This window comes from Echeneis naucrates, chromosome 18 (genome assembly GCF_900963305.1).
Source record: "Echeneis naucrates chromosome 18, fEcheNa1.1, whole genome shotgun sequence".
NCBI lineage: Eukaryota > Metazoa > Chordata > Actinopteri > Carangiformes > Echeneidae > Echeneis > Echeneis naucrates.
The window spans coordinates 10,691,451-10,718,776 of record NC_042528.1 but is presented as its reverse complement, the minus strand read 5'-3'; the positions used below and the strand labels follow the sequence as shown (position 1 = coordinate 10,718,776).

Genomic DNA, 27,326 nt, shown 5'->3' with positions numbered 1-27,326 from the left:
ACTTAGATTTGTCTGACTCCATGTTGGTTGGATGTGTTGACAGGCAATACTTTGATAATGCATTAGGTCACAACAAATGAAAACGTCATTTTATAAAGTTTTACCAGCTGTGGAGTTTGACAGCTCAAAAATCTTCCATTAATTCAAAATTTTCATATGAAGAAAAACTACAATTTGAGATGTTATGAAGAAATAGTCACTTTAAATAATAATCACTTTAATAACCACCTTGTTTCTGTAAGAATTACAACAAAGATACACGTTTCACATGAGTACTGAATCTCTCTAAAGTGCATAGTGACAACATTCCAAATTTTCCAACAATGCCAAATTAGGATTTATGGGAAAGGGTGTAGTTCTGACCTACATAATATGACTCATGGAGGCCTCATGAGCAAGTTTACTGGCCAACTCACATCAGAAAACTGTAACAGATTCCAAAGAGCTGCATCACGTCCTTACAGAAACATTTTACTCAAAATGAATTCTCAAATATAAAAATTGACAAGACAATAAAGTCTTAAACCTTGAATATAGCAGCTAGATTTCCATCTAGAAACAAGTAACTCAAAAAAGATGGGTAGATGAAAATAAAGATTGATTCAAGTAAAAGTCAATATAAGATACAGATAAGACTGTAAATTAAGATATGAACAAATAAAAATATAGATTTAATATACCAAATTATTGTTCGTTATTGTTCTTGTGTTTCTCTAAATTCCACAAAAGTAATAAGGAATTATTTACGTTTTGATTTCATCCATGAAAACATACAATTCCATTAGATTTTAATACGTTAATAGATGATTTAAACAAAATGAGGTTAGTAAAAACAAACAAAAAAAGCTAACACAGTATCGTTTGTTTCCTACTACCGACATCAAACTTTTGTTAGTTCGCGGGTACATGCAGTCCAAATGACATAACATTTAAAGAAAACGTTCCTTCAATTTCTGCCCAATCGGAGACCGTTCTTTTTGAGCGACAGCTCCGTCCGCCAATCAGATTCCTCGCTGGGCGCATCTCCTTAGCAGGTATTTGCAGTTGGTCGTATTTCGAGTTTCGACTTCGTGGTGGCGCCGTCCACAAGCAGTGAGTACTGTCTTTTTCACGGGATATTTTTTTCCAGCTGGTTTCTGCTCACATCTACTTTCAATCACATCCCGCAGTTACTGCTTCTGATGCCAATAGCTGAAGTTAATAGTACTTGGCTCCATGTTGGGCGACAGGTTAGCTAACACACGGAAGCTAACGTTAGCTTGCTGATAGACACCGTCCAAATGAAAACAAGCCTGTTTAGCAGCTCAGTGGACAGGAAGTAGAAACGCGGAAACTTTGTCTCCTCCAGCTTCGTGTTTATCAGCTGATCGTGTTGTGATGAAGTTTTCAGACTTGTAATAAAGTGTAAACGTCCGCAACAGAAACGATAAATGAGTCATCGGGGAACAGACTTGTCTAAGGTTTGGCTTTGGTAGCCCTTTAGCTTGCAGTCGCCTCGATTACAAGGTTTCTATTTCCTGATAATGACGTTATCTGGTCACCATTTGCGCCCGCTGGTTAGTTTCTGTTACTGCACGGTGGCCCCTGTTGACTCATGCTGTCACTACCCCTTTTCAGGGTGCAGGGAGGGATAACAATGGTGAAGATTTTCATTGGAAACCTGTCTCAGCACGCTGGGAAGGACGAGGTCGAAGCTCTGTTCACCCAGTATGGCACGGTGACAGAATGTGCCAAGTACAAAAACTATGCGTTTGTCCACATGGAAGACCGCAAGTCTGCCACCAAAGCCATCCGCGAGCTTCATCTGTACAAGCTCAATGGTAGGCCCATAAATGTGGAGCTCAGCCGAGGGAAGAACCAAGGTGCCCCTGTCAAGCTTCACATAGCCAATGTAGAAAAGGGATCTGAAGAAGAGCTCCGTGCTCTTTTTGAAGAGTATGGCATAGTCACAGAGTGTTCCATCATCAAGAACTTTGCATTTGTGCACATGGCCAATTCTGAGGAGGCCATGGATGCCATTAAAGGCCTGGACAACACAGAGTTTCAAGGTGAGTAAATTTGATTTTATCATCTTCTGAGAGAAGTTATTAGGAGTTATGGGGATTTCCTTACCATTAGTTTAACTTTTTAGATTTGAGAGACAATGTCTTTCTCCCTCTCAGGAAATCGCATACATGTTCAGATATCAAAAAGCAGACCCAGAGGGGCACCCGAGGAGGAGGACTATCCACCTCCGCCAGGCAGAGGAGGCTATTATCCTCCTCGTTTCCCAGGGGAGAGGCCTGAGCCTCCCTACAGAGGCCACATGTCCGCTTATCCTCCTCCGCCCCCACCACCCCCTCCTCCGAGACGGGCAGCTTATCCTGCGCGTGGCTATGGCGAGCGAGACAGCTACGGGGTGGTTGATTACTATGAGAAATTCAGAGCCCGTCCATTCGGGACCGCGGGCTACGATGATAGGCGTGCCATCCCTCCTCCTCCTCCTCCCACACCACTGGTTAGAGAACGTCTTGGAATGGGGTCTCTTGACCCATATGAGCGCAACACACTCCCCCATGCTCCTCCGTCCTACATGACCAGGGACCGAAGCCCCATCAGACGAGCCCCCATTCCGCCGACTCCGTCAACTGGTAATGGCTACTCCTTTGAGCGGTCCCGGCTCTCTCCGATGTCCAGGGTTCCGATATATGCAGGTCCCCGGCCCAGGGACTCATTTTCGGACAGAGTGCCGCCACCGCCACCACCTCCTCGCTATGGAAACTATTAGACACCCAGGAAAGTAATAGAAGGTGAGAACAGAGAAATGATGTTTTATGGCATCATAAACTTCACTTACAGATATGATTGATATGTATACCAAAATAAATGAGAGGTTAATCCATAAATTGAGGGAGAGTCGCCATCAATTAGAGCTCTTAATTCCGCTGCAATAGATCAATATAAAAATTATGCACATTGCTGGTAGACTCCTAAAATATTGCTGCTTTAAGATCAGAGATCAGTCTTGCGCGATTCCTGAGTAAAACGCGCTCCTGACATGTGTGGTGTGCTCTCTTTTCAGGTTTAGAATATGACAAGATCGTCGTTCTCGGCTGATGCACGTGGCGCTATACACCCTCCTTGTCTATGGCGGATTACGTTGCGTTCGCCTGAGACTTACTGGAAGATACTGTTTTGCGGACAGCGCCGTACTTAAAAATATACGATTCCATGTCTAATGTTCACGAGTTCATCTGAGCTGTTTATGCCTCTTATGTTCCTCTGCTTGTTCCACTGTTTAAAGTGTTTTTCAGAGTAGGATGCTGGTTTAGGTGGTTTAATCCACTCCAGTGTGATGCAGTGCTGCAAATACTGCTTTCCATTCTGTCTGAATGAATAAGGCCTTTGAGAAACTGACGTCATTTTATAACAAGGGAATATCATTCTGCTCAGTCTAAGGTTGGTGATTGATCACAGAATGCTCATCTAAATCAGTTTAAAAAAATATGAGCGTAGGATTGCTTTAATATAATTTTTGGTGTGAAAGGTTGTGCAACAATCTCTAAAGATTTGCGACTCATGTGAGCATGACAAATCAAGACTTTCAGTGTGGGTTTTTTTTTGTTTGCTTTTTTTTTTTTTTTTTTAACTTCTTGTTACCTTTTCTTGCGAAAACAGAACCTATAGCACCGTTATGTATGATTTACTTTCACTTGACAAGTTGCTTTTCATCTGAAAGCTTTTTAATAAAACAACTGAAACCAAAAATTACGTTTTAACTGTCAAATTATTCCACGCTGGTCAGGCCCTTTTGTAGCCCAAAGACTTAGCTCTTTTATTTTTGACCAGATACATTTCGTAAGCTATCACTCAGGTGTTTAATTTATAACTCGCTTTCAGTTTCATTCTCAATGCTCTTGAGACATCAGCTCTCTGTCCCGTTGACGTTTGAAGTTATTCTCTAAGAAGCAACACTGATGAAAGTTCACCAGAGTTCTTGCAATGGCAACTTGACGCTGGTTAAAATCATCACTGCTCAAGTCAGTGCCGGTGTAAAATGCATGTGTGCAAACTTAAATGGAGAAGCAGACTTGCAATCCAACCTTCCTCTTGAAGACCCTTAAATCTATACAGCTTGTGTAATCTTTAGCTGAAATGAATGCCAGGTTCATTATAATTTCTGTTCCCTGCAGTTTTATGCAGTCCATTGACTGCGATGCGAGGCCCCTGACGCACAGCGAGGTGCCCCTTTGCCTGCCTTGTGTTGAGAAAATCAGAGTGGGTTTCCTGGAACTACAACACTAAATGGACCTTTGGCGCTGGCCCATATTTTTATTGTCATGTTATAATAATTCTAGACCTTTGATGTGTAATATATTGGTCACACCTTCAACTTTCGCTTTCATTCAACAGTTATAACTTGTGTATATGTATTAAAATTGCATGCAGGCTTGGTGTTCTTAGTATTTGTGCTCTTTGTAGGTTGTTAGACTCTATCCAAGAGCGGTCAATTCATGGTAAGTCCTTCCTGGAAGATGTCCTGCATCCTGAGGAAAACAGGTAGATAAATATCTACTACATAAAAACTTATTACCAAAGGAATCCAATGTTTCCTGCCTCAGTATCGTGTTCTTAGATTTAAACTGCAGTTTCCTACACTGTTGTCCTAGTCATCGTGCTAATTATGTGATTTCTTCACCGGGAAGTTGTGAGATTGTCATTTTATTTTTACAGCCAAAAAATTACAAAATTATTGAAAAGATGCATAGTTCATTCTTGTCATAATTCATAATTCATCCTTTTATAAATTGCATTGTGGACCTTGTGTCTTGTTCACAGGCTGGTCTCTGCTCAGGAAACCATAATAGAGACTGGATCAGATGCACTTGTGGTTAAAAGAAAGGTAAGTATAAATTCACTACACAAAGCTCATGAGAGACTTATTTTTCCAAACTTAAGGTGATGTTACTGTTGCGTTTCAGGAAGTGGCTTTGGTCCGTTGGTTGGTGAGCAAGAGTGAATATCACGGCTTCGTTCTCAGGAAACCAGCAGATTACGCTTATGTGACCAGCTGATGATTCTTCAACATCTGTATCTATGCTACATAATGGATAAAACTAAGATTTTATTTATTTTTTTAATAGACAAACTAATTGTGATATTATCCTTTATAGTTGTGTACCTATCTTATCTTTTATCCTTAATTTTGACTGATCTTAACTAGCGAGCTAGTTAAGCGAGCTTGCTAAAAGAGTTTGAAATTTATTTTCTCAGATTTTTAGTCAGTGTCACTTGATTTGGCAGTGACCTTTATTCTGATAAACTACAGATGATCTTATGCTGCAGTGACGAACATGGTGCCTCTGTGTCTCACTGAGTGAGAAAAAGCGATGACCACTTGAGAGATGTCAGCAAAGAAATCTGAGGTATTTAATGAAAAACTGAAAGTAGATGCCCTAATATATATAGAATAATTTAGAAAATGTATTGTTCCCTTTCCCCTTTCTTTTATTTTTTATTTCTTTCAATTCTGTGTAAATAAACTTTCAGCGATCCCCCCTTCCTACTGGAATGCAGTTTCACTGCCGTCATAACTGGGTGGGTTTTTACAGGTTTTTAGAGGCTTTTGCTGACAACAGGGATCCTGTTCCAGACTTGAATGGCTCCTAAAATCCACGATGATACTGTTATCATTGATAAGGGACTGAAATTTCCTTGCTGGTAAATTTTAGTAATATCTGGACTTACAAACTAGCCTGGAATTTGTTCTCAGGCTGCTGATTTCTGCAGACTCAATTGTTATCCCTCACCAGTAAATCTTTATCAATAAGATGGTAAGATGATAGATTGTGATTGTTGTCTTGCTGCACAACTTAATAAACATGTCTGCTTCAAAGGGAAATGAAGTATTTAGATATTTCTATCTCCTGCCACTTTATACTCTTTACTATGTTATAGAGAGAAAATGCAGTTAACTTGCTGAATGTGCTGCCTAAAGTAAATGCCCATATATGAACTTGTAATGTTATGACATTATGCATTATTGTACTGGAACTAATAACACCTAATAATAATAAAAATCATATTAAAAAATATAATTCTTCTGAATAATTATTTGATAGATATTTATACTTTGAGTCAGTCTTTTCATGTTATTCTATTGATAGTTTAAATAATACCTTTCCCACCACTTGATGAAGCTGGTAGAAGTAACATATTTCCAAGAAATCACTGCAAAGAGGAGATGGTCTCTCAGCTTATCTTTGCAAGCTATTTTATCTCAAGCATGTCTGGAAAAACCAGTCTGTAAGACAACGTTCAGCCTGTCTAGTTAGTCTGATAACAGCAGCTGTCAACTCAAACTCAAATAAATCACCTCAGGACTTAAAATAAGTTACATTTAAAAAGTAGGTTTTATTAATAAACAACTTGGACATTAAGTAGATACAGAGTTACAAAATAATGCTAATTTCACATTACAAACAGGGATTTGATCTAAGCGTGTAAGTAGTCTAAAGAAACAAAGAGCAATATGAATTCACTGCAATTGCACTTCAGCAAAATAAATCCCAGCAGTTAGCTGAATCGGTGCTGGTGCTTTATGATTGACACAAAAGAGTCTCATCCATCTCCAGTGGACCAAGTGCTGTGAGCTCGGCTGGGTTTGAGTCAATCTTGACACATGAGCCTGTGTCCATGACTGGTGCCATAGTGGGAACACACATGCAGGTCTCCCTGGACGGAGGCACCCCCAGCACCTCAAACTCCACCTCGAAGCTCCCCTTGGCCTCGCCGGACTCACGTACGATCAGCATTTCGTACTCTCCGAACCGGATCAGGGCCTTATCCGGCAGATCCATCCTCTCCAGGTATCCCAGAGCTGAGCTGTTCACCGACAGCATGCCCCTCTGGCTCAGGTTCTGGATGGTGAACAGCATGTCCGGGCTCTGGGCCGTGCGGTACGCTTGGAGGGCCAGCTGTTTACGGGACACCCGGGGGTCGACCAGGGCGTAGGCACAGGCCTGGCTGTCACGACCCAGTCTGAGGGGGTCATCTGCTGAGTGTTTGCTCCTCTTCCCAAGGGGAAGCATCCCCCAAAGTCCTCTGCAATTCTGTTGTGGGTGGTAGAGCTTGATCTGGAGACAGGTCAGCAGGTCCTCCTCCGTCTCTATAGTCTGGGAGACGTTCATTGTGTAAAACAGCTCCAGGTGATGAAATTACTTAAGAGATGACCTGTGATCCAAGTCTCTGAGACAAAGAAACACATTGGGAATTCATTCCCATTCACACCAAAGTAAAGAATCCCAATAAATCTAACTTTCCCCCGTTTGCTGTCTGTGTCTTACCTGTAAATTGGTCTGTATAAATTACAGTTACAGACACGAGTTTTAATCCAGCCACAGTGTCAGATGCTGCCTTGCCGACCCATAGCCTGGCGGTGCTGCTGCACGGAGTGAGAACAGTTTTGGCACACTTCTGTTTTTCTTCTACTTTCTGAGATTGCGTCACAGTCATGAGACGGAGCTGCAACAATGCTGCGTTCACGTACACACTCCCAACTGCGGTCTACTTTCGACGTGAGCGGAAAAAGTTTCACTTTCTCTTTTATATCAATGTAGACATATTATAATTGTGTTTCAGACTGTTCGCAGGTTGCAATCCTGAGTTTTACAAGATGTGGCAAATTAAACTTATAGGGTAAAAAGTTATTCTTGTTGTAATAATTAATTTGTAGATATGCTCACGATATTGGGCGATAGTTAAAATAGGGGCAAAAGAAGAATGATTAAACAGATATAAATATATACACATATATATATGCGCTGCATTTGTCAGAATGTTTATGTATTTAAATTTTTTTGACGGTATGTATATTTGTAAATGTATATTAGAAATAATATTGTAATATATGTTTTTGAGGTGAGCGCCTTAACGTAGCGGCTCTGGAACTTCCCCAAAATGATGCAACAAAAAGTGAAACGTGAAGCGCAACAGGAAACTCCAAGGAAGTCCGTGCACGCGCGCTCGTGCACGTGCCTTCATATCAGCCATGTAATGTCATGTAATGCCATGTGTGCCGTGTATGTCGGCAGAAATTCATTTTTACTTTGAAAACCATTTCAGAGCCTGTACTTTCTTACTTTTACTTGAGCAAAAAAATGTAAGAGTTGCAAAAGAGTTGAACCAGTACTTCTACTTTTACCAGAGTATTTTTTTTTACACATGTATCTGTACTTCTACTTAAGTACAGAATATGAGTACATTTGCCTCCTCTGATGTGCAGTGAGCATGGAGGTTAGACTCTGGAGCACATAGTATTTCTACCGTGTAATGTTTACATTTCTCACGAAAGACTTTTTAAACTGGATCACATCGCCTGTCATCCGCGCCAGAACGAGACTACTTGCCTGCAGCACTGTTTTGACATTTGAACATGTCGTAAGGTAGGCCACTGCATTTACAGTTCGCCATAAAAAAAGCAAACAACGCGAGCTTGGCCATGTTGTGAATATAAATTGTACAGTAAAAAAAGAACATTAAGTGTATTATTATTATTATTAGAGACAAAACGCATTAACTGAACTTCTGTTCTGTTCTGTTATTTGTCATGAACCTGCGGTGACTATTGTGGAGCAACAGGGGGCGGTAGTGGTTGTGGCAAAGCGGGAAAAACACAAGCGAGGAAGAAGAAGAAGAAGAAGCCGGCTGCCACAACCGGTCAATAGGGAAAAAAAAACGAAGCATAAGCTGGTCAGGAAATCTTCTTCAACACGGGCTTGAGTTCTAAGTAGAGGCAGCTCGGTAGAGAAGGTAATTCAACATTATGTATTCATTTTATAGCGCATTGAAAAAAAACTCGAAATATCTCCTTAGCCTGGATGCTAGCAGTCTTGCCACTTTGTAGTGCCTCATTCGGGCCTGGTTGCGAGGCTAGCTAGAGAGCTAACCGCGGCAGCTAGCAGCTTGCTAACAGCCAGGTTACGCTGATTTCTAAAAATTACAACCAGATGTTGTGTTTACATTTGAATACTCATCCTCACTGCGGTGTTTGCATTGTAGCAAAGGATCAAGAATGTAAGCTTCACCGAATTACGTCATGTATGCTAAAATTTGTTTATTTGCTGCATTAGTTGGACGGTTTGTCAGCCATTTTGCAATGAACTGGGCCTACTGAATTCCCTGCTATGACAGTAAAAGCTCCAAGTCTGCTACTCAGTGTAATATAAAAAGGGAAATACCATTTTGTTTTTCTTTCTCGCCATTGCTAATCTAATTCCTTTAAATTGTCTTGGAACAGGTCTTTTAAAAAAATGGTGAAAATTTTTGTGGGCAATCTGCCCAGGGAGGCAGACCAGGAGGAAATCAAAGCCCTCTTCACTCAGTACGGCACAGTAACAGAATGTGCCATCATCAAGAATTACGCCTTTGTCCACATGGACGACCGCAAGGCCGCCACCAAAGCCATCAAAAGTCTGCATCTCTACAAGCTCCATGGCACACCAATCAATGTGGAGGCCAGTCACGGGAAGAACCAGGGCTCTGTGAAATTGCATGTAGCAAATGTAGAGAAGGGATCTGATGAAGAGCTCCGTGCACTCTTCGAAGAGTATGGCACGGTCACAGAGTGTGCTGTTGTCAAGAATTTTGCTTTTGTACACATGTCAAACTCTGATGAGGCAATGGATGCTATCAAGGGACTGGATAACACTGAATTCCAAGGTAAGAAAGGGCAGCAATGGAAAATAAAGTCATTAAGTTTGTATGTGCTGTTATAAACCTGGTTATATAATCCATATTATCTTTTTCTGTTATTTGTATTTAGGGAAGCGCATCCATGTCCAGATATCCAAGAGCCGTCCGAGACACGATGAACGTGATGATTACCCCCCTCCTCCCCCAGACAGAGGTGGCTACTGGCCCCCCCGCTATCCAGGAGAGAGGCATGAGCCTCCCCCTCCCAGCTACCTAAGAGGCCGCCTTGGCCATATGCCCCCAGGTTACCCAGCTCCCCCACTGCCACCCCCTCCCCCTAGACGAGCTGTTTATCCCGACCGTCCCTATGAGGGTGAGAGGGACAGATATGGCGTGGTAGATTACTATGAGAAGTACAGAGCTCGTCCTTATGGCATCGCCTCTTATGAGGATCAGCGTGCTGGCGCCCCTCCACCTCCCCCTCCCCCTTCAGCCGTCGTGCGAGACCGCCTAATGACCTCTCCGCTTGACCCGTATGAGCGTCGGCCCCTCCCACCTCCCCCGTCTTCGTACTATCCCCGAGATCGCAGTCCCCTCAGAAGAGCGCCTAGCACGCCAATGCCCCCTTCCACTAATGGCTACACCTATGAGCGCTCCCGACTCTCTCCGGTCTCCCGGGTCCCGGCATACGGAGTTCCACGTGCCAGGGACCCCTACGCAGACCGACTGCCCCCGCCACCGCCTACACGCTATGCTTATTAAGCAAGGCGCCGGCATGTGAAGGTGAGAATAGTCTGAGGTAGATTTTTGTTCATATCAATTCTGCCCTTCATCCCTGAAGAGGCAGTGCCAACCTGTGACGTGATCCGTACGGTCTAGATCTCTTTTTTGGAGAAAAAAAATGCAAACTCGTTGATAAAGCACGTCTGTTCACCAACTAGTCTTAAAACTCATAACCCTTTCAAATGTTGCACAATCGGAGAAAGGCAGACTGTCCAGCCAGGGGTCTCTGTGACTGAAGAACAAATCTCTATACCAAACTTGAAAAAAGTAGACATGCAGGTAAAAACGATGGAACAACGTGCTTTCTAACAGTTGCAGACAGTTCATTTGTGTTATTTGCTCTTTTTTCAGGATTGTCGTCCGACTGCGTCGCCACTCGCCGCCTCCTGATGCACGTGACACTATCCACTTCCTGTCTGCGGCAGAGCGCGTTACGTTCCCCTGAGATGCTCACAGGAGGAACCGAATTGCCGACGTCTACGTCTGTTTTTTGTTTTTATTATTTTGGGACAACTTTTAATCTCGCCTTTTTCCCCCTAATTGTTTTAGTTTGTCTTTGTGCTGTAGCATTTTTAATGCTTGACGTCTTGAGTTAGGCGTGTTTTTGTTATTTTTTTTATTGTACCTTTTACGTTTGGATAATTAGTGTTCTGGTGTGGTGTGTAACTTTAGACAGCTGAAGCCTTTCAGCAGGAGTTCCTAGGCGATACATGTGACTGTAGATTTAACTGAACTGAGTTATGTTTGGTATTAAATCTAGTCTGCACGTTGCTTCCATCATGATAAACTTTATATCGAAAACTAAACTTCCATGTAGCGTTGCTGTGAAAATTTCAACTAAGACATGCGTATTTTTACAGCTAGACATTAGCTGTAAATAGAGCAGTTACCAAAAAGCGTTCACATGTACCTGTCCAGTTAACCTTTTTTTTTTTTTTTTTAATAAAATAGATTTGTGGAGTAATGTTGTTCACAGATTTGCTCAAAAATCATTCCCTGCGCTAAAACAAACAGTGTAACCGCTTCAATAGATTCAAATATCCTCGTAAATACAAATTTATTGCTTATCCGCTCATTTACGATGAAATGACCTTAAAATCGTCACGGCAGTTCAATAAATATCACCTCCCTGGTTTTCTCTGAAATCCTGAAACATTATTTATCATTCATCAGCGAAACTTTGCCTAACCCTGCCCTTTCCCATGATCCCACCATACCTTAAGTGAATGAAGGCCACACCCAGCAGGTGAGAGTTTATAGATGAGACTAGTTTACCTTGACTCTGAGGGGAGATGACATCAGAGGCTCCTGGAGATCTTCAGAGTGCACAGGTAAGTCCAGGGCTTTAAGGATTACTGCACCTACCACAGACATGACTTTTACTGGAGTGTTTTAGAACTGAATATTTGATTTAGGTCATTCACAGGAGCTAGAGTGTTAGTTATTGTTAATTTTGTCTTCATTACTTCTAGATAACCAATTCATCTGTAAATCTACACCTCTTTGTTGTCAGTGTTTGCTGGAAAATAATTCAAGACTATACATCAGTCCCATTTTCCAGCAAATTGTACAGCATGTTTTTGCTTTAAGATAAATGTTTTTAGAAGTAGAATGTAAACAGGCATTGAGCATAGTTTTGGTTTGACTGGACAAAAGGTAAGATTTAGACTGTAAGACATTGGAAGTTTTACACCTTGATTTACAGACAAAAGTTTGACTAAAGCAGGAAGAGAAAGTCAATGTGAAATATTAATATTTTACATGAATTTGATGGAGGTGAAAAGTTAAAGTGCTCTGTATTGCCATGTTGGAATCTGACCTGCATGAATAAAATATTTACACCAATAACACAGACTCGCTGTTAACTTGCAAGCTCCCATTGACATTGTGTTTTTGTAGTTTTCCCAAAATGCATCAAGGCTTTTCAATTTTGAGCAATTTTAGTATTTTTCCAATTTAGAAATGAATCATTCAGAACAGAAACCAAAGAAAATTTATGACAGTCTCACAATGAATTTTAACCATTACCTGAATCAGATTATTTCAACCATTCATGTAATAATAATGAAGTTGTTAAAACAGGTTGGCTTATCCTTGTCATTGCACAACAGGGTTCCACAACAAAGAAGCATAATGGGCTGGCCCCGTAAAATCACAGCTTTTACACCTAGTTGTGGCTATCATGACAAGCTCCGCTGGTCTCATTTTAATAGGTCAATATTTAAATCAGAATGATTCAGTTTAAGGGAACTGGTGTCCAACAAAAATATACATCGCACCTCTCTTTGATACATTGAGTCAGCTATAAATATTTCCTCAGTGTTTTGATGATTCAGTGGGTGTGGTTCTGTTTCAGTTTCAGTTTCAGTTTTGATAACTCGCAAGTCCCACTGAAGGCCAGCAGAGGGAACATGCTCATAATTCAAAACTCGGTGCTGGCTCGACACTGAGCATCCATACGATCAGCTCTGTGCTTTAATCCAGTCTATGAAGTGGTAAAGGTGTGTTAAACATAATTTTAAAACAAAATGAGTATATGAGTAGTTTACCACAAAGGTGTGGTCACCTAACGTATTTAGGATAAAAAAAAAATGTAAATAATACATTTATTCAAATAAAGTGTTGCTACTAAATCTATGCCTTGATTTTGAAGAACAGCATCAACCATTCTAGATAGAATGAAGTTGACAACAGAACTGGATATCTGCCATTCTCTGGGAGAATGAACTCTTTCAGATCACGGACAACACTCAACTTGTCTTAAGGACTTCCAAGTTTCTTTTGATGAGAGGTCTGGTGGCATGCTTGGCCAATGAATCACTTTAACCCTGCTCTTCCAACAGCCTTTTTCCTTTCCTCACCACTTTTCCTTCACTTTTCCTCGCCATGAGAATGTAGAAAAAGGCAAGTTTGGCACAAGACTTATTTATAACACTTGAATGATAAATAATCCTTTCCTAACTCCAAAAACAAGATTGAGTGATATTCATAAAATAACAGGGCAGGGTCACACATGCTGAAATGGTTAAGCCATTGAAATAATGAAATTAAATTGAGGGTTAAGAATAAAATTATTCAGACAAGGATCTATAGCTTTGTGGCATTTGACATTTTTATACACACAAAGAAAATTGTATATGTGCAATCTGCATTGAAGGGATTTAGTGAGATGGCATTTAATTATTGTACTGTTGTGATAATATTGGATTTGAAAAAGAATAAATCTATATTTGCAGATATTGAGCTGAGAGAAGCAAACAAAGGTGATGTCATGTAACAGATGCTGTGTTGTGCCTGTCTGCTATGTTGAAACTATGATGCTGCATCGCTTTAAAAGTCACTGTGGCAAGGAATTGTAGGACAAGATGGTCCCCTTTCCTTTGGTAAAGAAATGATTCCACTGATTCTTAAGTTAAAGGAGATAAGCTCCTCTGACTTGCTCGTCTCACAACTGCCACAGTCAGTCACATTTTCCCTGTTTCCCAGTGTGTTTGCTCTTTGCTGTCTGCGGTCATGGTGCAGAAAGCTGAAGGCCTGAGTGTCTGTGGTTAGAACCTCAATAACAGCACTGTTCATCACCACAATGGAAAATATCCAGCAGGGCGTCAATGATCGTACATCACTGCATCAGTTGAGCTCAGACCACACAGTGCAGTCTCTTCCTGTCAAACACTGGTGTGACCGTGTCTCAGATCTTAATCTAACCCTCAAGGTGAAAGACTCTGGTCAAACATCAGTGTCTTCTCCTGGCTCCTCCTCCTCCACCGCACAGCGATCATGAGCTGCACTCAGTCTAACAGACAATAAAGGAACAGATGACATCAAGCAAGTTTTTTTTTTTATTAGGGAAGTAAGTTTTTTGGCAAACATATGACAACCAACAGCAACAAAAGACAGTAACCACCATTCCAGGGGTTTCCTTGGTCTATGTGGTCGCAGCATTCATAACATTCAGCTCCAAGTCTGTGTCTGATTTAGGCTTCCTGCTCCTGTCGGCTTTTGAATTGAGCCTCACAGCTTCTTCCTTCAGCTCCTCAGGATTCTTATTTTGTCGATTGTGTGCTTGGCAGAGAAAAAAACCTGGTGAGCCCATCAATTCAGCCTCATTGTCCCTGTCCACCGTCCAAATGTTAATCATGTTTTGGCACAAAGGAAGTGTGGAATTATTCCACCATCATGACAGAAATGTATGTGAACAGAAGCAAAAGAGAGATTCAGTTGCTCTCTAAAGTACCTTTCTGAAGTCTCCAGTGTTTAACAGCCAGACCGATGACGACCATGACGAGGACTCCAGTCACAACACCGAGGATCACAGCTATAAGCTTTGTCACCTCATCAGGATCTTCTACATGAGAGACACAACAGTTTGTCCTTCAACGGCTAACATAAAAAACTGAAGTGAGACCATCAAAATGTTTTACACAACAGTTAAGCAAACATTGAGGAGAATCTTACGTTTACACCTGACTTCACTGGCGAGATAAGGCTCTTCCATACCTTTAATGAAATATAGACATTCTTTTAATCAATTAGTGAGAAAATGAAAAAATTAAATCAGTTAAACAACTGAATAAAAGCATCTCAGGATAAATCCTTACCTTCAACAATTAAATCTATTGCAGTTAGTATTGCATGGCCAGCCACATGAATTCCACAGAAATACAGCCCAGAGTCAGATACATCCACTTTGTTAATTGTAAGGAAGATTGTGGATATGTTGGTTTTCACTTCATATTTGTCATTTTCAAATCCATCACAGAATAAAACATTGTTTTCCGAATCATACAAAGAGGAGATACAGCTGGATTGGGTTTTATTAAGTCTGGACCAGAATGAGTAAGTCTGGTAACTGGAACGGTTAGAGCATTGCAGCATTACGTTTTCTCCAGGCTGAACCTTCACAGTCTGAGTTTGAGACACTGAGGCAGAGATCCAGCCTGAAACACAGAGTCCAAACAACAAGAGCGCTGATACAGCACCGCATCTGAATTTAGACATAATGCAGAGGATGTTGAATAATCCAGTGTCAGTACTTACTACAGAAGAGTAAAGCTGACAGCAAGGCGAAGTTCCTCATCATGCTGCTGATCGTCTCACTCCAACAACACTTTGTGCCTCTGTTGGAAAAGAGGTGGGGCTGTTCATTCAAAGTTGCCACAGAAATGACATCTGAGCAAAAAAAGAAAAAAAAAAAGCTCCAGTGGTTCTCCAGAAGAGAAATATGTTGTTTTTCATTAAAAAGGGTTTAACAGGAGAGGTAAGCAGTCACTGCTTGGTGAATGCAGTGAAGTTCTCAGCAGCTAAATTGTCAGATTTCCCTTCCGTTGCTCAAGTGTGGTCTTTGTCCATCAGAGCAGGAGGTTTCATTATCATTTCAAGTTTCGTGGCTGTTGCAGCTTTTACAATGAAAAAGAAAGCCAGGGGCCAAAAGCGGGACATGCCAGGACAGGCAGGTGAAAACATGGTCTGGACACACCCAGGATTAAAAACTGAGAGGCTGTTGATTTCATAAAGTGATTTCATGAAGTTTGATAGGATTAATGTTTTTGTCGAACCTTTTTTTAATTTCCAATGAAGGTTTATTGAAAGAGAGAAAAAAAAAATAGGGCTTACCTTACAGCAGTGGTTTGCAACAGTTTTCTGTTAAATTTAATTTCAAGTACACCAACAACAACGAAAAAGAAATACAGATCCACTTACAAAAATATTAACTTTATTAACCCTGCTTTTCAGCCTGAGTCATGTAAATGTAAAACTGACAAAACGTTATGACTCTGAACCCAAACGCACAAATTGCGAGACAAAGCAGCAAATTAAAAAAATGTTAATTTACTAAATTCCACTCAAAATGGCTCACAGAATTAATAGCAAACAGCATCAAAAGATGCAAGCAAATGATTGGAAATGACTGTTGAAGTAGAAACAAAAGAGACTTTGCTTGGTTGTTCCAAGCACTCCTCGGCATAATAGCATAATACCTTGTCATACTAGACAAGGTATTGACACAAAAGATCAAAGTATCAACATAAATCAGGAAAACTAGACACAACAGAGGGCATGGACTTTACTGTGAGCTGGCTTAGTTCTACAGGACAAAGACTATTTCTACACAAAGTAATGGGGAACAGCTGAACACAATCAGGGTGGGGAACGACAATCAGACACACCAATCAGGCACAGGAGGAAGGGCATGAAAAGTGAAACAGAAGGAGCGCAGGAATTTCAAAAGAAAACAGGAAATGACGAGACAACACATTCCCGGGACATAAACGACATAAACACTTTTAAATCAACAAGATGAATGTGACTTGCTGCATCAATCTCCAGGAGAAAAGTTGTAACACAAACTTACAACAAACGACAGCTTTAACAATTTGCTTTTGCAAAATAAACGTAATGACTTATATAAAGAATCATTTTAAAAAAATCTAATAAATTGTAATAAGTGTAATTCATCAGCATCATTAACTCTGGGGCAGCATAAATAAACTCTAAAATTTTCTTTCCCCTTTCGGCTATTAGGGCCCACCGCAACGAGTCAGCCCTGTGACTTGCATGATTGATTTAGCCGCAGTTTTCATGGCGGGTGCAAATAAAACACTTTAACCCACAAAAAGAAAGCGAATAAAAGAAACTGTGCTGATTGTTTTTTTTTTTTATTTTTATTTTTTTTATGAAAATGATGAGGCCTTTCACCGGATTAATGGCAAATCTCAGGGGGCTTATCAGCGTGGTTGGGGTGTAAGACACAATACACACACCGGCCTTCATCACCCACTTTTTCATGGCACACCACATGAAAGCGCCACTGCCACCTACAGTTACAGGCATGCAGCTTCTTGATTGCAAATGATTCTATCGAGCTGATTGGCTCAAGGGTAAACAGTTTGAGAGTACGGGGGGCCCAGGCAGAACAGAACAGAAAACAGTGTCACTCCAAGGAGGCCATCCACAAATTGTGGTCGGCGGGTATAAAATATAACATGAACACAAAACACAATTCGAATGAAACACCTCACTGATAAAATGTGGAGGCACTAACGGCACAGGAAGTGTATGAAAATACACTAGTCAAGGAAATAAAGACTATGCCAGACATAAGATAAGAGAGGAAAACACAGCAGCCGCTGGTGCTTTGTTTTGATGTGATGGTGACTGATAATTGACCAGATTAGTTTGTGGAAGATACATACTGGATTTATTACATAAATGACATCTGTTATTGCTGCCTCTAACACCTACTACCGCCTTTTCTTCAGTTAGTCCCTCTCATCTGATTGGCGCAGTGCCCGTATGCTATGTTGATACATTCAGGCCAAGCAAAAGATGTACGCGTGTGTGTGTGTGTGTGTGTGGCATTGATGGAAATGACGTTTGCGGTTTCGATGCGCAGAGCTAAGGGCCAGTCTTCCTGTGGCTGAGACGTGAGGCTACTCTTTCAACTTTGTTACTAAGTGGAAAGTGCAAGTATGGGTATGCGTTTGTCACTGGCAAGCAATGACTTCTTTAACTTTTCATACAGTTACGTGACACGTGAGCACAGACACACAGGTGATTCGATCAACAGCCTGCTTTTATGTCTTGTTTCAGAAGGTGCTCATATAGAAGCAGATGTTTAACTTAACAGAGCTCATGGGTTTAATCTTAGCAGGGCTCAGACCACATTGTGGTGTCTCTTCCTGTCAAACTACTGATGCGAAGCTCAGTCACTTTGTCCTTATCACTGTAAAAGAATCACCATTGTCTCCCCAACAAACTTTTGTTTTGCTGTTATATATGAGATTTCACAGTTTAGACAAGCTTTAAATCTTTATTGTAACATGTTTTACAGTGATTGTAACTAACAAGCAGATTGATATGACAAAGCCTCAGCTCCACTCTGAGCTGCTGTTCCAGATGTTTCAGATGTCTATCTGATGCCAGCGTACACAACATTCAGCTCCTGGTCTGCGTCTGATGGAGGCTTCCTGCTCATTTTGGCTTTTTGCTTGAAATTCGGCGCCGCATAGTTCAGATCATCAGAGCCCAGATTCTATAATGGACAATATTTAGTCTGTAAAAACCTGTCAGATATAGACTTTAATATAAATTTACTGTTATTTAGGTTCAGATTACCTCAGTTTCTTGGGGAGTCTGTTTCTTTTTCTTTAAAGCTGAATGACAATGAGATCGGGTCAGTTCATGGATCAAAATGTATGTTCATACTTTCTGGCAAACAGGATTACAAATGCAAACTGTAAAGTTGTAACTTATATAGACAACAACGAAATACCTGCATGAGATTTCCTGTCTCTGATGACCAGAGCAATGATGACTACGGTGAGGAAAATAACCAGAACACCCAGGACAAAAAACATCAGAGGTTTTGCTTCAACAGACTTTTTCTCTACAAGAAAGAGATATGTATTGAACTTTTTGTATCATATTCTACACAATATCACTTTGTTCATTTCCAAACTAAAGGCAGACAAGACAATGTTGCTGCTCTTACCTTGAACCTTTAGATATGTTGCACTGACAATTTCTGTCTTATTCTCCCACGTAGATCCACAGAAATGGAGTCCAGAGTCAGAAAAATTCACGTGCTTGATGTGAAGAAAGATGGTGGTCATGTTGGATGTCATGTTAAATTCTTCTTTTGGAAATCCAACATATAATGAAACGTTGGCATCATAGTTCCACAAAGAGGCGATGCAGGTGGCGCTGGGTCTGCTGTCCATTTTGAACCACGTTATGAAAGCCGGAGTCTTGGTGAAGTTGTTGCACAGCAGTATGACTTCTTCACCAGGCTGGACCTCCACAGTGTGAAACTCAGAGACTGACACAGAGATCCAGCCTGAAACAAACACACATACATTTTTTCAGAGCAGGAAGCAAACAACCCACAGAAATTATGTTATTAATGGACAGTGTGCAAGTTTAAATTTAACCAGATTACTGAAGAAAGATAAATAATGTGTGAGAGTACTTACTGAAGGTGCAGAGCAAAGCGACTACAAAGGCAGAGCTCATGTTTGCCTGCAAAGTAGGTCTTCACGCCTTTAATGTTGAACTGAACCGTACCACAGTGACAGTGGGCTCTGTGTAAAAAGGCAGTATTCTTCTGTTCATCCGGCTGGTCACAAAGACAGTCAGAAAAAGGGCCATAGAATATTTTACACAAAGAGAACACCACAAGTTATCCCGTTATCGGATGGTGTGCTCATATGTTAGCAAGTTTAGCAAAATGTGTCAATACAGCCCAAAGAAGTGTAATCTTTCCTCTATCAGGACACATAATAGTGTCTGCATGGGCGGTTAACTCTGCTGTGTGAATTATGTTTTGGACAATACAGAAATATTGATGGCACATCAGGAAATCTTGTCATTCTTGTTAATATCTGATTTTGATTTGATCTGATGTACCAGCAAACACCGACTGTGAAAATGTGAGTTGTTTTTTAAAGGTGATTTAAATATCGATGGTAAACTTCATAATGAGCTAAAAAAAAAAAAAAAAAGTGGACATTGACTTGATCTTGGGTTCATTATAGTGCAAACTTTCAGTGGGAGTAATAGCATTGAAAATCTTACCTGGAGGATGGTAATGATTGGGTTATCATTTGCAGGGAGCAGGTTCAAATGGTAATATGATAGCAGAGGAAGAGGAGACTTACACTTGATGCAGTTTTGATGTCATCTGTCATGTCAGACAATGTGTCGATTTGAGGCTTTGCAAGTGTCACAATGCTGAAGGTACCGTCTCACAATCATGTGGCGATGTGCGCTTGCGTGAATGTTAGACAGATAACTGTTATGTGGGGAGCATGGGAGCAGTGACAGAGTTTGAGATTGATATTTCACTCTGAGGTGACAGATAGGGAGGTGTTGAGCATTAAATCTGAGTTCCCCCACTCAAAGCAGAGGAGCTGGTGGCACGTTACTTCCTCAGTAGAAGTTCAAACTACAACAGCTGTCTGTTCACTTGTGAGGGAGGCTTTTTTTTTTTTTTTTTTTTTAATTCTGAAGAGAACTGACTGGACTGGCAACTGAATTGAATCAAAGTTGAGCATTAGGCATCCAAAATGATGATGTGTTCACCTCCTGACCTCAGGTTCATCTGAACAGCGTAGTGGAAAGTGAAATACACACTGAAACTTTGAAACTGGCTTGGCATTTCACATATTTCCATTCTCTGGGCAGATCTTTGTCAAGAGACAATTATCTCATTCCTGCCAAGAAACCCCATCCAATGGATGACAGAGCTAACAGGGTGACCTTTAATAATGCAGATACAGAGCCTTCGGTGAGACACGCAGTGCTGTTGGCTACCAGAGTCAGATATTTGATGACAACGGGGAACTGGGGGTCACACTCTGACGTGAAAACGCACTTTCCCAAATATATATTTAACATTGACTATTACAATCTGAACAAAATTTCTCCACCTGACTGGACCGCCACAGTATGAAGCTCAGAGACTGACACAGAGATCCAGCCTGAAACAGACGCACATTCATTTATTCCTAAACTGAAATCAAAGAAGAACTAATCGATCCATGCATACTCGTCCATCATGTTATGAATGAACGGTTTTTAAACAGGACATGGTTGTGGTCAGATATGACTAATCAGTGTACTCACTGCAGATACAGAGTAAAGCTGTTAAAGCTGTGTCGCAGTAGGTCCTCACAGCTTGAATGATGTTGGCAACTGTGAGTGCAGTCTCCACCACTGAGACCACCTCCTTTGCTCAGTTTAACAAAAGAAATCCTCTCATGTGAAGCGTGACCCAGATGCACCGATATTAGACAAAATGATTAAAAATGGTTTTCATTAAATGTGAACAACATAATCATAATAAATACAGAATAAACAATAAATAATAACCAATGCTTAGAAATGTGTTGGCAGTTTTAACTGTGTGTACGACCGTGTCTTTGTCATATTTGTTTGACTGTCTGAGGTTCATAAGATAAGATAAGATAAGATGAAGGAATGCAGTAGCTCCATAACTGTGCGTCTAGATGTGTGTGTGTGTGTGTGCGTGCGTGTATGATAGTTTTTCTCAGAGATCTCTGATCTCTGCCACTGGCCAGATGTCACTCCATGTGTGCAAACATACATGTTGTCTTTTCAGCTGCTGGCTGTTGTGTTTGGAAACCAACTTGTTTTTTTTCTCACTTTTTTGTGTTTGGGTGTGTGTGTGTGCATGTGTGAAGACAGGACTTTTACTGTGAGCATAAATATGTGCGCGTTAACAGAGTCAGATAATAGATGACAGCGGGGGAATGGGGCCAAACTCTAAACTGAAGAGCATTTATATATATATATATATATATATATATAAAAATAATAGTCGGATGTAGTGAAGCTGATGTTTTTTGTCTTTCACACTTTATTTTTGCAAAATTGTGGAATGTACAAGTCATGTGATTTTCAATATTGTGGTCAGACCACACTGTTCTGTCTCTTCCTGTCAAACGTGTGATGTGATGCTCACTCGGTCCATCACTCCTCTTCCTGACTCTTCCTTCATCATACAATAGCTGTGCTCTTCAGACAACGTCAGTAAAACAAGCTTTAGCCGAGAAAGAAAGTAGGATAAAGCAAAAAGTCTTTTACGAATGAAGACTCTATAGGAAAACTAGAAGCTTTTTTATTGACAGTTTTATGCAGGTCCAGCTCCACAACTTTTGTCTATCTGGCAACATAAATAACTCGAGTTTCCAATTCTCTCCATTTGTTTTGGCTCCTGGTGCCTTTTGCTGAAGCTCTCCAGTCATCAAAGTGCAGTTTCTACAAAAAAACAGGATTTTCAGTCACACAGCTGATATGCTGGATTAAATAACACATTTTGACACATTTGAATGCAAAAAATATTCAACCTTAGTTGAATTTTAAAGGTCCCATATTGTATAAAAATGGATGTCAATGTGTTTTTTAATTATAAAATAGGTATAAAGTTTATATTAACGCTGTGAACGCATCAAAGGTCTCAGTCCACAGAGAAATGCTCACAGCCTGTATTCAGACACCAACTTGTAAAACCAGTTGTTGGAACTCCTGTGACTTTGTGATGTCACAATAGAGTTCCAGTTTTTAGGGTCACATGGACTGGTTTTTGGTTCTTAAAACCTCAAATATGTATATCAGCCCTTCAAATTAAACAAGGCAAATATGTAAAATATAGGACATTTGAGCTATGTTATGAATAAATTCACCTCAGTCCACTGCAGATTCTGTTCTCGATCATCAGCTGAAAGATGGAAACAGCACATCACTTAAAAGAAAGAAACAAACAAAGAAAACAAAACAGCAAGCTCCAAATCTTCATTAATTCATTCATCTTCTTCCAATTATCCATTTCTGGGTCATGGGGGGGAAGCTGGAGCCGAGACTTTGGGTGAGGGTGGGGTACACCCTGGACAGGTCTCCAGTCCATCATACAACCAAACAAACAACCACTCAAACTTACTGACCTACGGACAACAACGAAATACCTGCATGAGATTTGCTGTCTCTGATGACCAGAGCAATGATGACTACGGTGAGGAAAATAACCAGAACACCCAGGCCAAAAAACATCAGAGGTTTTGCTTCAACAGACTTTTTCTCTACAAGAAAGCGATATGTATTGAACTTTTTGTTTAATATTCTACACAATATCACTTTGTTCATTTCCAAACAAAGGGCAGACAAGACAATGTTGCTGCTCTTACCTTGAACCTTTAGATATGTTGCACTGACCATTTCTGTCTTATTCGCCCACGTAGATCCACAGAAATGGAGTCCAGAGTCAGAAAAATTCACGTGCTTGATGTGAAGAAAGATGGTGGTCATGTTGGATGTCATGTTAAATTCTCCTTTTGGAAATCCAACATATAATGAAACGTTGGCATCATAGTTCCACAAAGAGGCGATGCAGGTGGCGCCGGGTCTGCTGTCCATTTTGAACCACGTTATGAAAGCTGGAGTCTTGGTGAAGTTGTTGCACAGCAGTATGACTTCTTCACCAGGCTGGACCTCCACAGTGTGAAACTCAGAGACTGACGCAGAGATCCAGCCTGAAACAAACACACACACACATTTATTCCTAAACTTATAATCGAACAGGACCAAACCCCTTCGTGCAAATCAAATTATTAATCAACAGTTAAACAGGACATGGTTGTGGTCAGACATGACGGGTCAGTGTACTCACTGCAGATACAGAGTAAAGCTGTTAAAGCTGTGTCCATGGTTGTTGTCGCAGTAGGTCCTCACAGCTTGAATGATGTTGACTGAGCTGTGAGTGTGGTCTCCACCACTGAGACCACCTCCTTTGCTCAGTTTAACAGTAGAAATCCTCTCATGCGAAGTGTGGGTCAGATGCGCCGATATCAGAAACACACACACACACACACACACAAAAAATGGTTTTCATTAAATGAGAGCAACATAATCATAATAAATACAGAATAAACACGATGAATAATAACCAATGCAGACAAATGTGTTGGCAGTTTCAACTGTGTGTACGACCGTATCATTTTTAATATTTGTTTGACTGTTTGGGGTTCATTAGATAACATAGATAAGATGAAGGAATCCAATAGCTCCATGGTAGTGTGTGTCGGTGTGTGTGTTTGTATGATAGTTTTTCTCAGTGGATAGAGACACTGACCCAGGATGTCTCACTCTGCCACTGGCCAGACGTGACGTCATGTGTGCAAACATACAGTTTTGTCTTTCCAGCTGCTAGCTGTTGTGTTTGAAAATCAGCCTGGTTTATTTTTCACACTTTCTTGTGTTTGTGTGTATGTGTATGCGTGAAGGCAGGACTTTTACGTTGAGTTTACATGTGTGAGCAGCGGGTGGGGGACGTGGGAAGGTCATGACTGTTGACTTGTGCAGTCGCTCTCACAGAGCTCTGCTGACTCACTCAAACCAGTGTGACTCATTTCTGCCTGTAGTTGAGTCGTCTGATTGGTTTTTGTCATTTTGAGTGGCTGACCTGCTGACTGACTGAGTGACGCCTCAGTGGTGGAAGTTACACCATTGGTCACTCAATACCATGTGACTTAGTGCCAGGATTACACCGCTGGTTGATGGCGCTTCCTTATTAGTTATTAGTCTTTTAAAATTATTATTATTACAAATTATTTCGCCGCTTTGCTGGGGATTTACTGACTTGAGATCATTTTCGACAAGTTTATTAATCTTCGATAACAGGTGCTGCAAATACACAAAATACAACCAAACAGAAGACCAACAACGTCACAGCAGAGTTCAACAAATAGAATTCACCTATGCTTTGCACATTTGCATTGTTCTGTTTTAGTTAGTGAGTTTTGACCTCTCAGGGCCACTGTACTGAATGCACATCACCGATGATGTGGCCAAGCCATACATGAGATTTGTGAAGTAACTGCAGCAACAGTGAGCTGTCACTACGTGGAGAAAATTGAGTGGTTTCATAAGAAGTGACAAACGGCTCCAGATGACTTTTAACAGGTTTACACACGTTCATGTACACAATGCGAGGATAAGCTGATGGTGTGAATCTGTTGGTGTGAAGTGTGAAGGCAGAGATATAGACGTCTTACTAATGCTCACAGCTCTGCCTGTAACCACAGAGCAGAATGGGTGAAAAAGCATCAACACAAACATCATCCTTCAGTAGGTCAAATGTGTTTTTAAGCACATTAACATCACAGTCAAAATATTCAGTTTCACACTGACGTTGAGTCACAGCGTTTGTACAAATGGAACTTGATCACTTTTTTTGCTTGAGAGAAAACAGACTGCCAGTATTCATTTCACTTCTGACTTTACTCAGACAAAACTTCACAGACCTCGTTATTTTCAAACTGGCGTCTTACTGACTGAGTCAGGCTGGAGTCTTAACAAATTTGAAAAACAGTTGTGTTATCCGAATTTGGAAGTATTTAGTTTCCCAATAAATGATCTGGCATTTGTGATAATAACACTGGCTATCTGAACAGCTTGAACAACTACTTTGGGAAGACACAGAAAGACATGAAGATAAGCATTATAACATGATCAGATTTTGTCATCTGATTATTTTATATAAAGTAAGAAAAAGTGATCTCCTGTCATTCGCCCATGAACAAACATCCAGCCTGAGTCTATCTGCCGGCAGTGTAAATAACATGAGTCTCCACTTTGCTCTCTGATGGAGGCCTCCTGTGCCTCAGAGTCCGTGAATATAACCTGTGTGCCGCATCCTTCATGCCACCAGAGTCCACATTCTGTCAACAATTACAACAAGAGCTGAGTGTGAGAGAAAAATCCCGATCCTGACAAAATGTTTTATGTATGAAACCATAAAAATAAAGAGTGAATCTTGTTTTACCTCACATTGTTGAGGTTCCTTACAGGCAGCTAAAATAAAGGGACAGATGGTGTTGATGGAATTTTTCACAATGCCGACACATTTTTGCAGAAAAAACACAATAATCTTTAAATCAGGCACTTTTTTGTTGAAGTACCTCTTTTAGAGTCCCTGATTTTAACAAAACCAACGATGATCATGAGATAAGTCACGACACCACACAGGGTCATGACTATTGGTCCACCAGTCTCTGAGAAAAGAAAGGTAACAAAACACACTTTTAACTAAATGTTATTCTGTGGCCAGTTGGGTGGCCAGTTGCACACAAGATTTCAAAAAATCTTCACAGTGACATTTCACAGCACACTTGAAAACTTGAAAATCCTCTTCATCTAAATCATTTCATTCGAATAAAATGTGACTAAATTAACTTGACTAAAATTTACACAATGACAGATTTACCTTTAGGGATCACGTCCCCGGTCACTTCATCCCCACCTTTTAATGAAACATGAAAATGACTTTAGTTTTGATTTCATTTGGACTGATTGTGCTAATTTTGGCTGTTTCAGTAGCCATGAAATAAAATTACGGTAACTGTGGAAATAGGAGGCAAGTGAAAAACACAACTTGACCTTACCTTCAATCTGTAAATCTACGATACTAAAAGTTGGTCTTCCACTTAAGTAAAATGCACAGAAATACAGCCCAGAGTCAGATAAAGACACTTTTTTGATTTTCAGAAAGAGATAGGAGATGTTGGATCTCATTTCAAAGTTATTTTCATATCCATCGCAAAACGCAGCAGTACTGTCCGACTTGACCATGACAGAGATGCAGTTGGGCTTGGTTTTGTTGAAAAGCCTAAACCAGAAAGTGACAGTCTCGTGTTTTGAAATGTTGGCGATCAGCAGGGTGACCTCGTCACCGGGTCGACTCCTCATGATCTGAAACGCAGACACTGAGACAGAGACCCAGCCTGAAACAAAAAATGCAATGAAAGGCAAGAACTCCATCGACAAGAAGTTACACATACAATGATGAAATTCAAGGCAAGTATGGTGCATTTGTGGTACTTACTGACGCTGCAGAGAATGAGAGATGTTATCAAAGTAAAGTTCTTCATGGCATTTAGAGCTGAAGCACTGCAATGTCTATCAGTGGGGTGTACTCAGGAAGGTGGTGTTTCTGAACGCAGAGGAAGGGCCCTCTTCTTCATATCCCCTCTGTGGTTCTTTCACCACCCCCCAAACTATCTGATGCACCCACACGCCCTGTTATTCTCATTTCCTCACAGCGAATATTCAAGAAGCGATAAGAAAAGATAGGACTATACTCTTGATGTGACCTGCATCAGAGTACCTGAAAATATGTTTGCTTCACGTAATTATAGGTGTTATGTTTTTGTTTTTTTTTTTCAAACAGGTTATTACCCAAAAAGACCATTAGCAGATCGACTCGCACTCAAGGCGAGCAGCTCGCCATCTGTTCTTCGACATAGTCCAGCTTGTCAAGTCAAGCTGAACAAATTCAACCTCAGGTGCGATTGTAAGAT

At 40.7% G+C, this 27,326-nt stretch overlaps 6 protein-coding genes across 20 annotated transcripts; 2 read left to right on the top strand and 4 right to left on the bottom strand.

The window, feature by feature from the left end:
- Positions 1–1,045: 1,045 nt before the first annotated feature.
- LOC115059168 (RNA-binding protein 4B-like) lies at positions 1,046–6,055 on the top strand. 5 transcript variants are annotated; one of them, XM_029526784.1, is made up of 6 exons: positions 1,046–1,092; positions 1,618–2,048; positions 2,163–2,789; positions 4,462–4,539; positions 4,819–4,882; positions 4,962–6,055. In XM_029526784.1, the coding sequence occupies exons 2-3, from the start codon at positions 1,637–1,639 to the stop codon at positions 2,765–2,767; spliced, it is 1,017 nt and encodes a 338-aa protein (XP_029382644.1). In that variant the 5' UTR covers positions 1,046–1,092; positions 1,618–1,636; the 3' UTR covers positions 2,768–2,789; positions 4,462–4,539; positions 4,819–4,882; positions 4,962–6,055. The 5 variants fall into 5 exon arrangements, with proteins under 5 accessions (XP_029382644.1, XP_029382642.1, XP_029382645.1 ...); XM_029526782.1 differs by having other exon boundaries at positions 3,062–4,539; XM_029526785.1 differs by lacking the exon at positions 2,163–2,789.
- Positions 6,056–6,385: 330 nt separating this feature from the next.
- tifa (TRAF interacting protein with forkhead associated domain) lies at positions 6,386–7,441 on the bottom strand. Of its 2 annotated transcripts, none has more exons than XM_029526713.1 (2): positions 7,326–7,441; positions 6,386–7,227 (listed from the first exon to the last, which is right to left on the bottom strand). In XM_029526713.1, exon 2 carries the CDS (start codon positions 7,167–7,169, stop codon positions 6,579–6,581), a length of 591 nt encoding a protein of 196 aa, XP_029382573.1. In that variant the 5' UTR covers positions 7,170–7,227; positions 7,326–7,441; the 3' UTR covers positions 6,386–6,578. The 2 variants fall into 2 exon arrangements, with proteins under 2 accessions (XP_029382573.1, XP_029382574.1); XM_029526714.1 differs by having other exon boundaries at positions 6,386–7,154; positions 7,326–7,438.
- Positions 7,442–8,642: 1,201 nt separating this feature from the next.
- On the top strand, positions 8,643–12,288 carry LOC115058787 (RNA-binding protein 4.1-like). Its single transcript, XM_029526299.1, has 4 exons — positions 8,643–8,790; positions 9,278–9,699; positions 9,803–10,455; positions 10,807–12,288. Exons 2-3 carry the CDS (start codon positions 9,291–9,293, stop codon positions 10,432–10,434), a joined length of 1,041 nt encoding a protein of 346 aa, XP_029382159.1. The 5' UTR covers positions 8,643–8,790; positions 9,278–9,290; the 3' UTR covers positions 10,435–10,455; positions 10,807–12,288.
- A 2,034-nt stretch (positions 12,289–14,322) lies between these two features.
- On the bottom strand, positions 14,323–21,135 carry LOC115059188 (uncharacterized). 8 transcript variants are annotated; one of them, XR_003842174.1, is made up of 10 exons: positions 20,029–21,135; positions 19,428–19,570; positions 18,947–19,291; positions 18,728–18,841; positions 18,571–18,608; positions 15,493–18,487; positions 15,054–15,392; positions 14,911–14,952; positions 14,690–14,800; positions 14,323–14,517 (listed from the first exon to the last, which is right to left on the bottom strand). XR_003842174.1 is itself a non-coding variant. In XM_029526811.1 (5 exons), the coding sequence occupies exons 1-5, from the start codon at positions 15,533–15,535 to the stop codon at positions 14,381–14,383; spliced, it is 672 nt and encodes a 223-aa protein (XP_029382671.1). In that variant the 5' UTR covers positions 15,536–15,693; the 3' UTR covers positions 14,323–14,380. The 8 variants fall into 8 exon arrangements, 2 of the variants coding, with proteins under 2 accessions (XP_029382671.1, XP_029382670.1); XR_003842177.1 differs by having other exon boundaries at positions 19,428–19,535; XR_003842176.1 differs by having other exon boundaries at positions 20,112–21,135.
- Positions 21,136–21,836: 701 nt separating this feature from the next.
- LOC115059095 (uncharacterized) lies at positions 21,837–23,766 on the bottom strand. 3 transcript variants are annotated; one of them, XM_029526685.1, is made up of 5 exons: positions 23,639–23,766; positions 23,157–23,501; positions 22,938–23,051; positions 22,659–22,693; positions 21,837–22,233 (listed from the first exon to the last, which is right to left on the bottom strand). In XM_029526685.1, the coding sequence occupies exons 1-5, from the start codon at positions 23,673–23,675 to the stop codon at positions 22,135–22,137; spliced, it is 630 nt and encodes a 209-aa protein (XP_029382545.1). In that variant the 5' UTR covers positions 23,676–23,766; the 3' UTR covers positions 21,837–22,134. The 3 variants fall into 3 exon arrangements, with proteins under 3 accessions (XP_029382545.1, XP_029382547.1, XP_029382546.1); XM_029526687.1 differs by lacking the exon at positions 22,938–23,051; XM_029526686.1 differs by lacking the exon at positions 22,938–23,051 and having other exon boundaries at positions 23,185–23,501.
- Positions 23,767–24,619: 853 nt separating this feature from the next.
- Positions 24,620–26,990, bottom strand: LOC115059061 (uncharacterized). Its single transcript, XM_029526657.1, has 6 exons — positions 26,852–26,990; positions 26,412–26,750; positions 26,234–26,269; positions 25,929–26,021; positions 25,793–25,821; positions 24,620–25,688 (listed from the first exon to the last, which is right to left on the bottom strand). The coding sequence occupies exons 1-6, from the start codon at positions 26,895–26,897 to the stop codon at positions 25,566–25,568; spliced, it is 666 nt and encodes a 221-aa protein (XP_029382517.1). The 5' UTR covers positions 26,898–26,990; the 3' UTR covers positions 24,620–25,565.
- Between the last annotated feature and the right edge of the window lie 336 nt (positions 26,991–27,326).

Coding starts and splice junctions, on each gene's coding strand:
- LOC115059168 (XM_029526784.1), top strand. CDS start 1,637: ATGGTGAAGATTTTCATTGGAAACCTGTCTCAGCACGCTGGGAAGGAC. Junction 2,049..2,162: donor GGACAACACAGAGTTTCAAG/GTGAGTAAATTT, acceptor TCTCCCTCTCAG/GAAATCGCATACATGTTCAG.
- tifa (XM_029526713.1), bottom strand. CDS start 7,169: ATGAACGTCTCCCAGACTATAGAGACGGAGGAGGACCTGCTGACCTGT.
- LOC115058787 (XM_029526299.1), top strand. CDS start 9,291: ATGGTGAAAATTTTTGTGGGCAATCTGCCCAGGGAGGCAGACCAGGAG. Junction 9,700..9,802: donor GGATAACACTGAATTCCAAG/GTAAGAAAGGGC, acceptor ATTTGTATTTAG/GGAAGCGCATCCATGTCCAG.
- LOC115059188 (XM_029526810.1), bottom strand. CDS start 15,453: ATGTCTAAATTCAGATGCGGTGCTGTATCAGCGCTCTTGTTGTTTGGA. Junction 14,953..15,053: donor AATAGATTTAATTGTTGAAG/GTAAGGATTTAT, acceptor ATTTCATTAAAG/GTATGGAAGAGCCTTATCTC. Junction 14,801..14,910: donor CAGTGAAGTCAGGTGTAAAC/GTAAGATTCTCC, acceptor TCTCTCATGTAG/AAGATCCTGATGAGGTGACA.
- LOC115059095 (XM_029526685.1), bottom strand. CDS start 23,675: ATGGACACAGCTTTAACAGCTTTACTCTGTATCTGCA. Junction 23,502..23,638: donor AGCTTTACTCTGTATCTGCA/GTGAGTACACTG, acceptor TGTTTGTTTCAG/GCTGGATCTCTGCGTCAGTC. Junction 23,052..23,156: donor AACATATCTAAAGGTTCAAG/GTAAGAGCAGCA, acceptor GCTTTCTTGTAG/AGAAAAAGTCTGTTGAAGCA.
- LOC115059061 (XM_029526657.1), bottom strand. CDS start 26,897: ATGAAGAACTTTACTTTGATAACATCTCTCATTCTCTGCAGCGTCA. Junction 26,751..26,851: donor TCTCATTCTCTGCAGCGTCA/GTAAGTACCACA, acceptor TTTTTGTTTCAG/GCTGGGTCTCTGTCTCAGTG. Junction 25,822..25,928: donor AATCAGGGACTCTAAAAGAG/GTACTTCAACAA, acceptor CCTTTATTTTAG/CTGCCTGTAAGGAACCTCAA.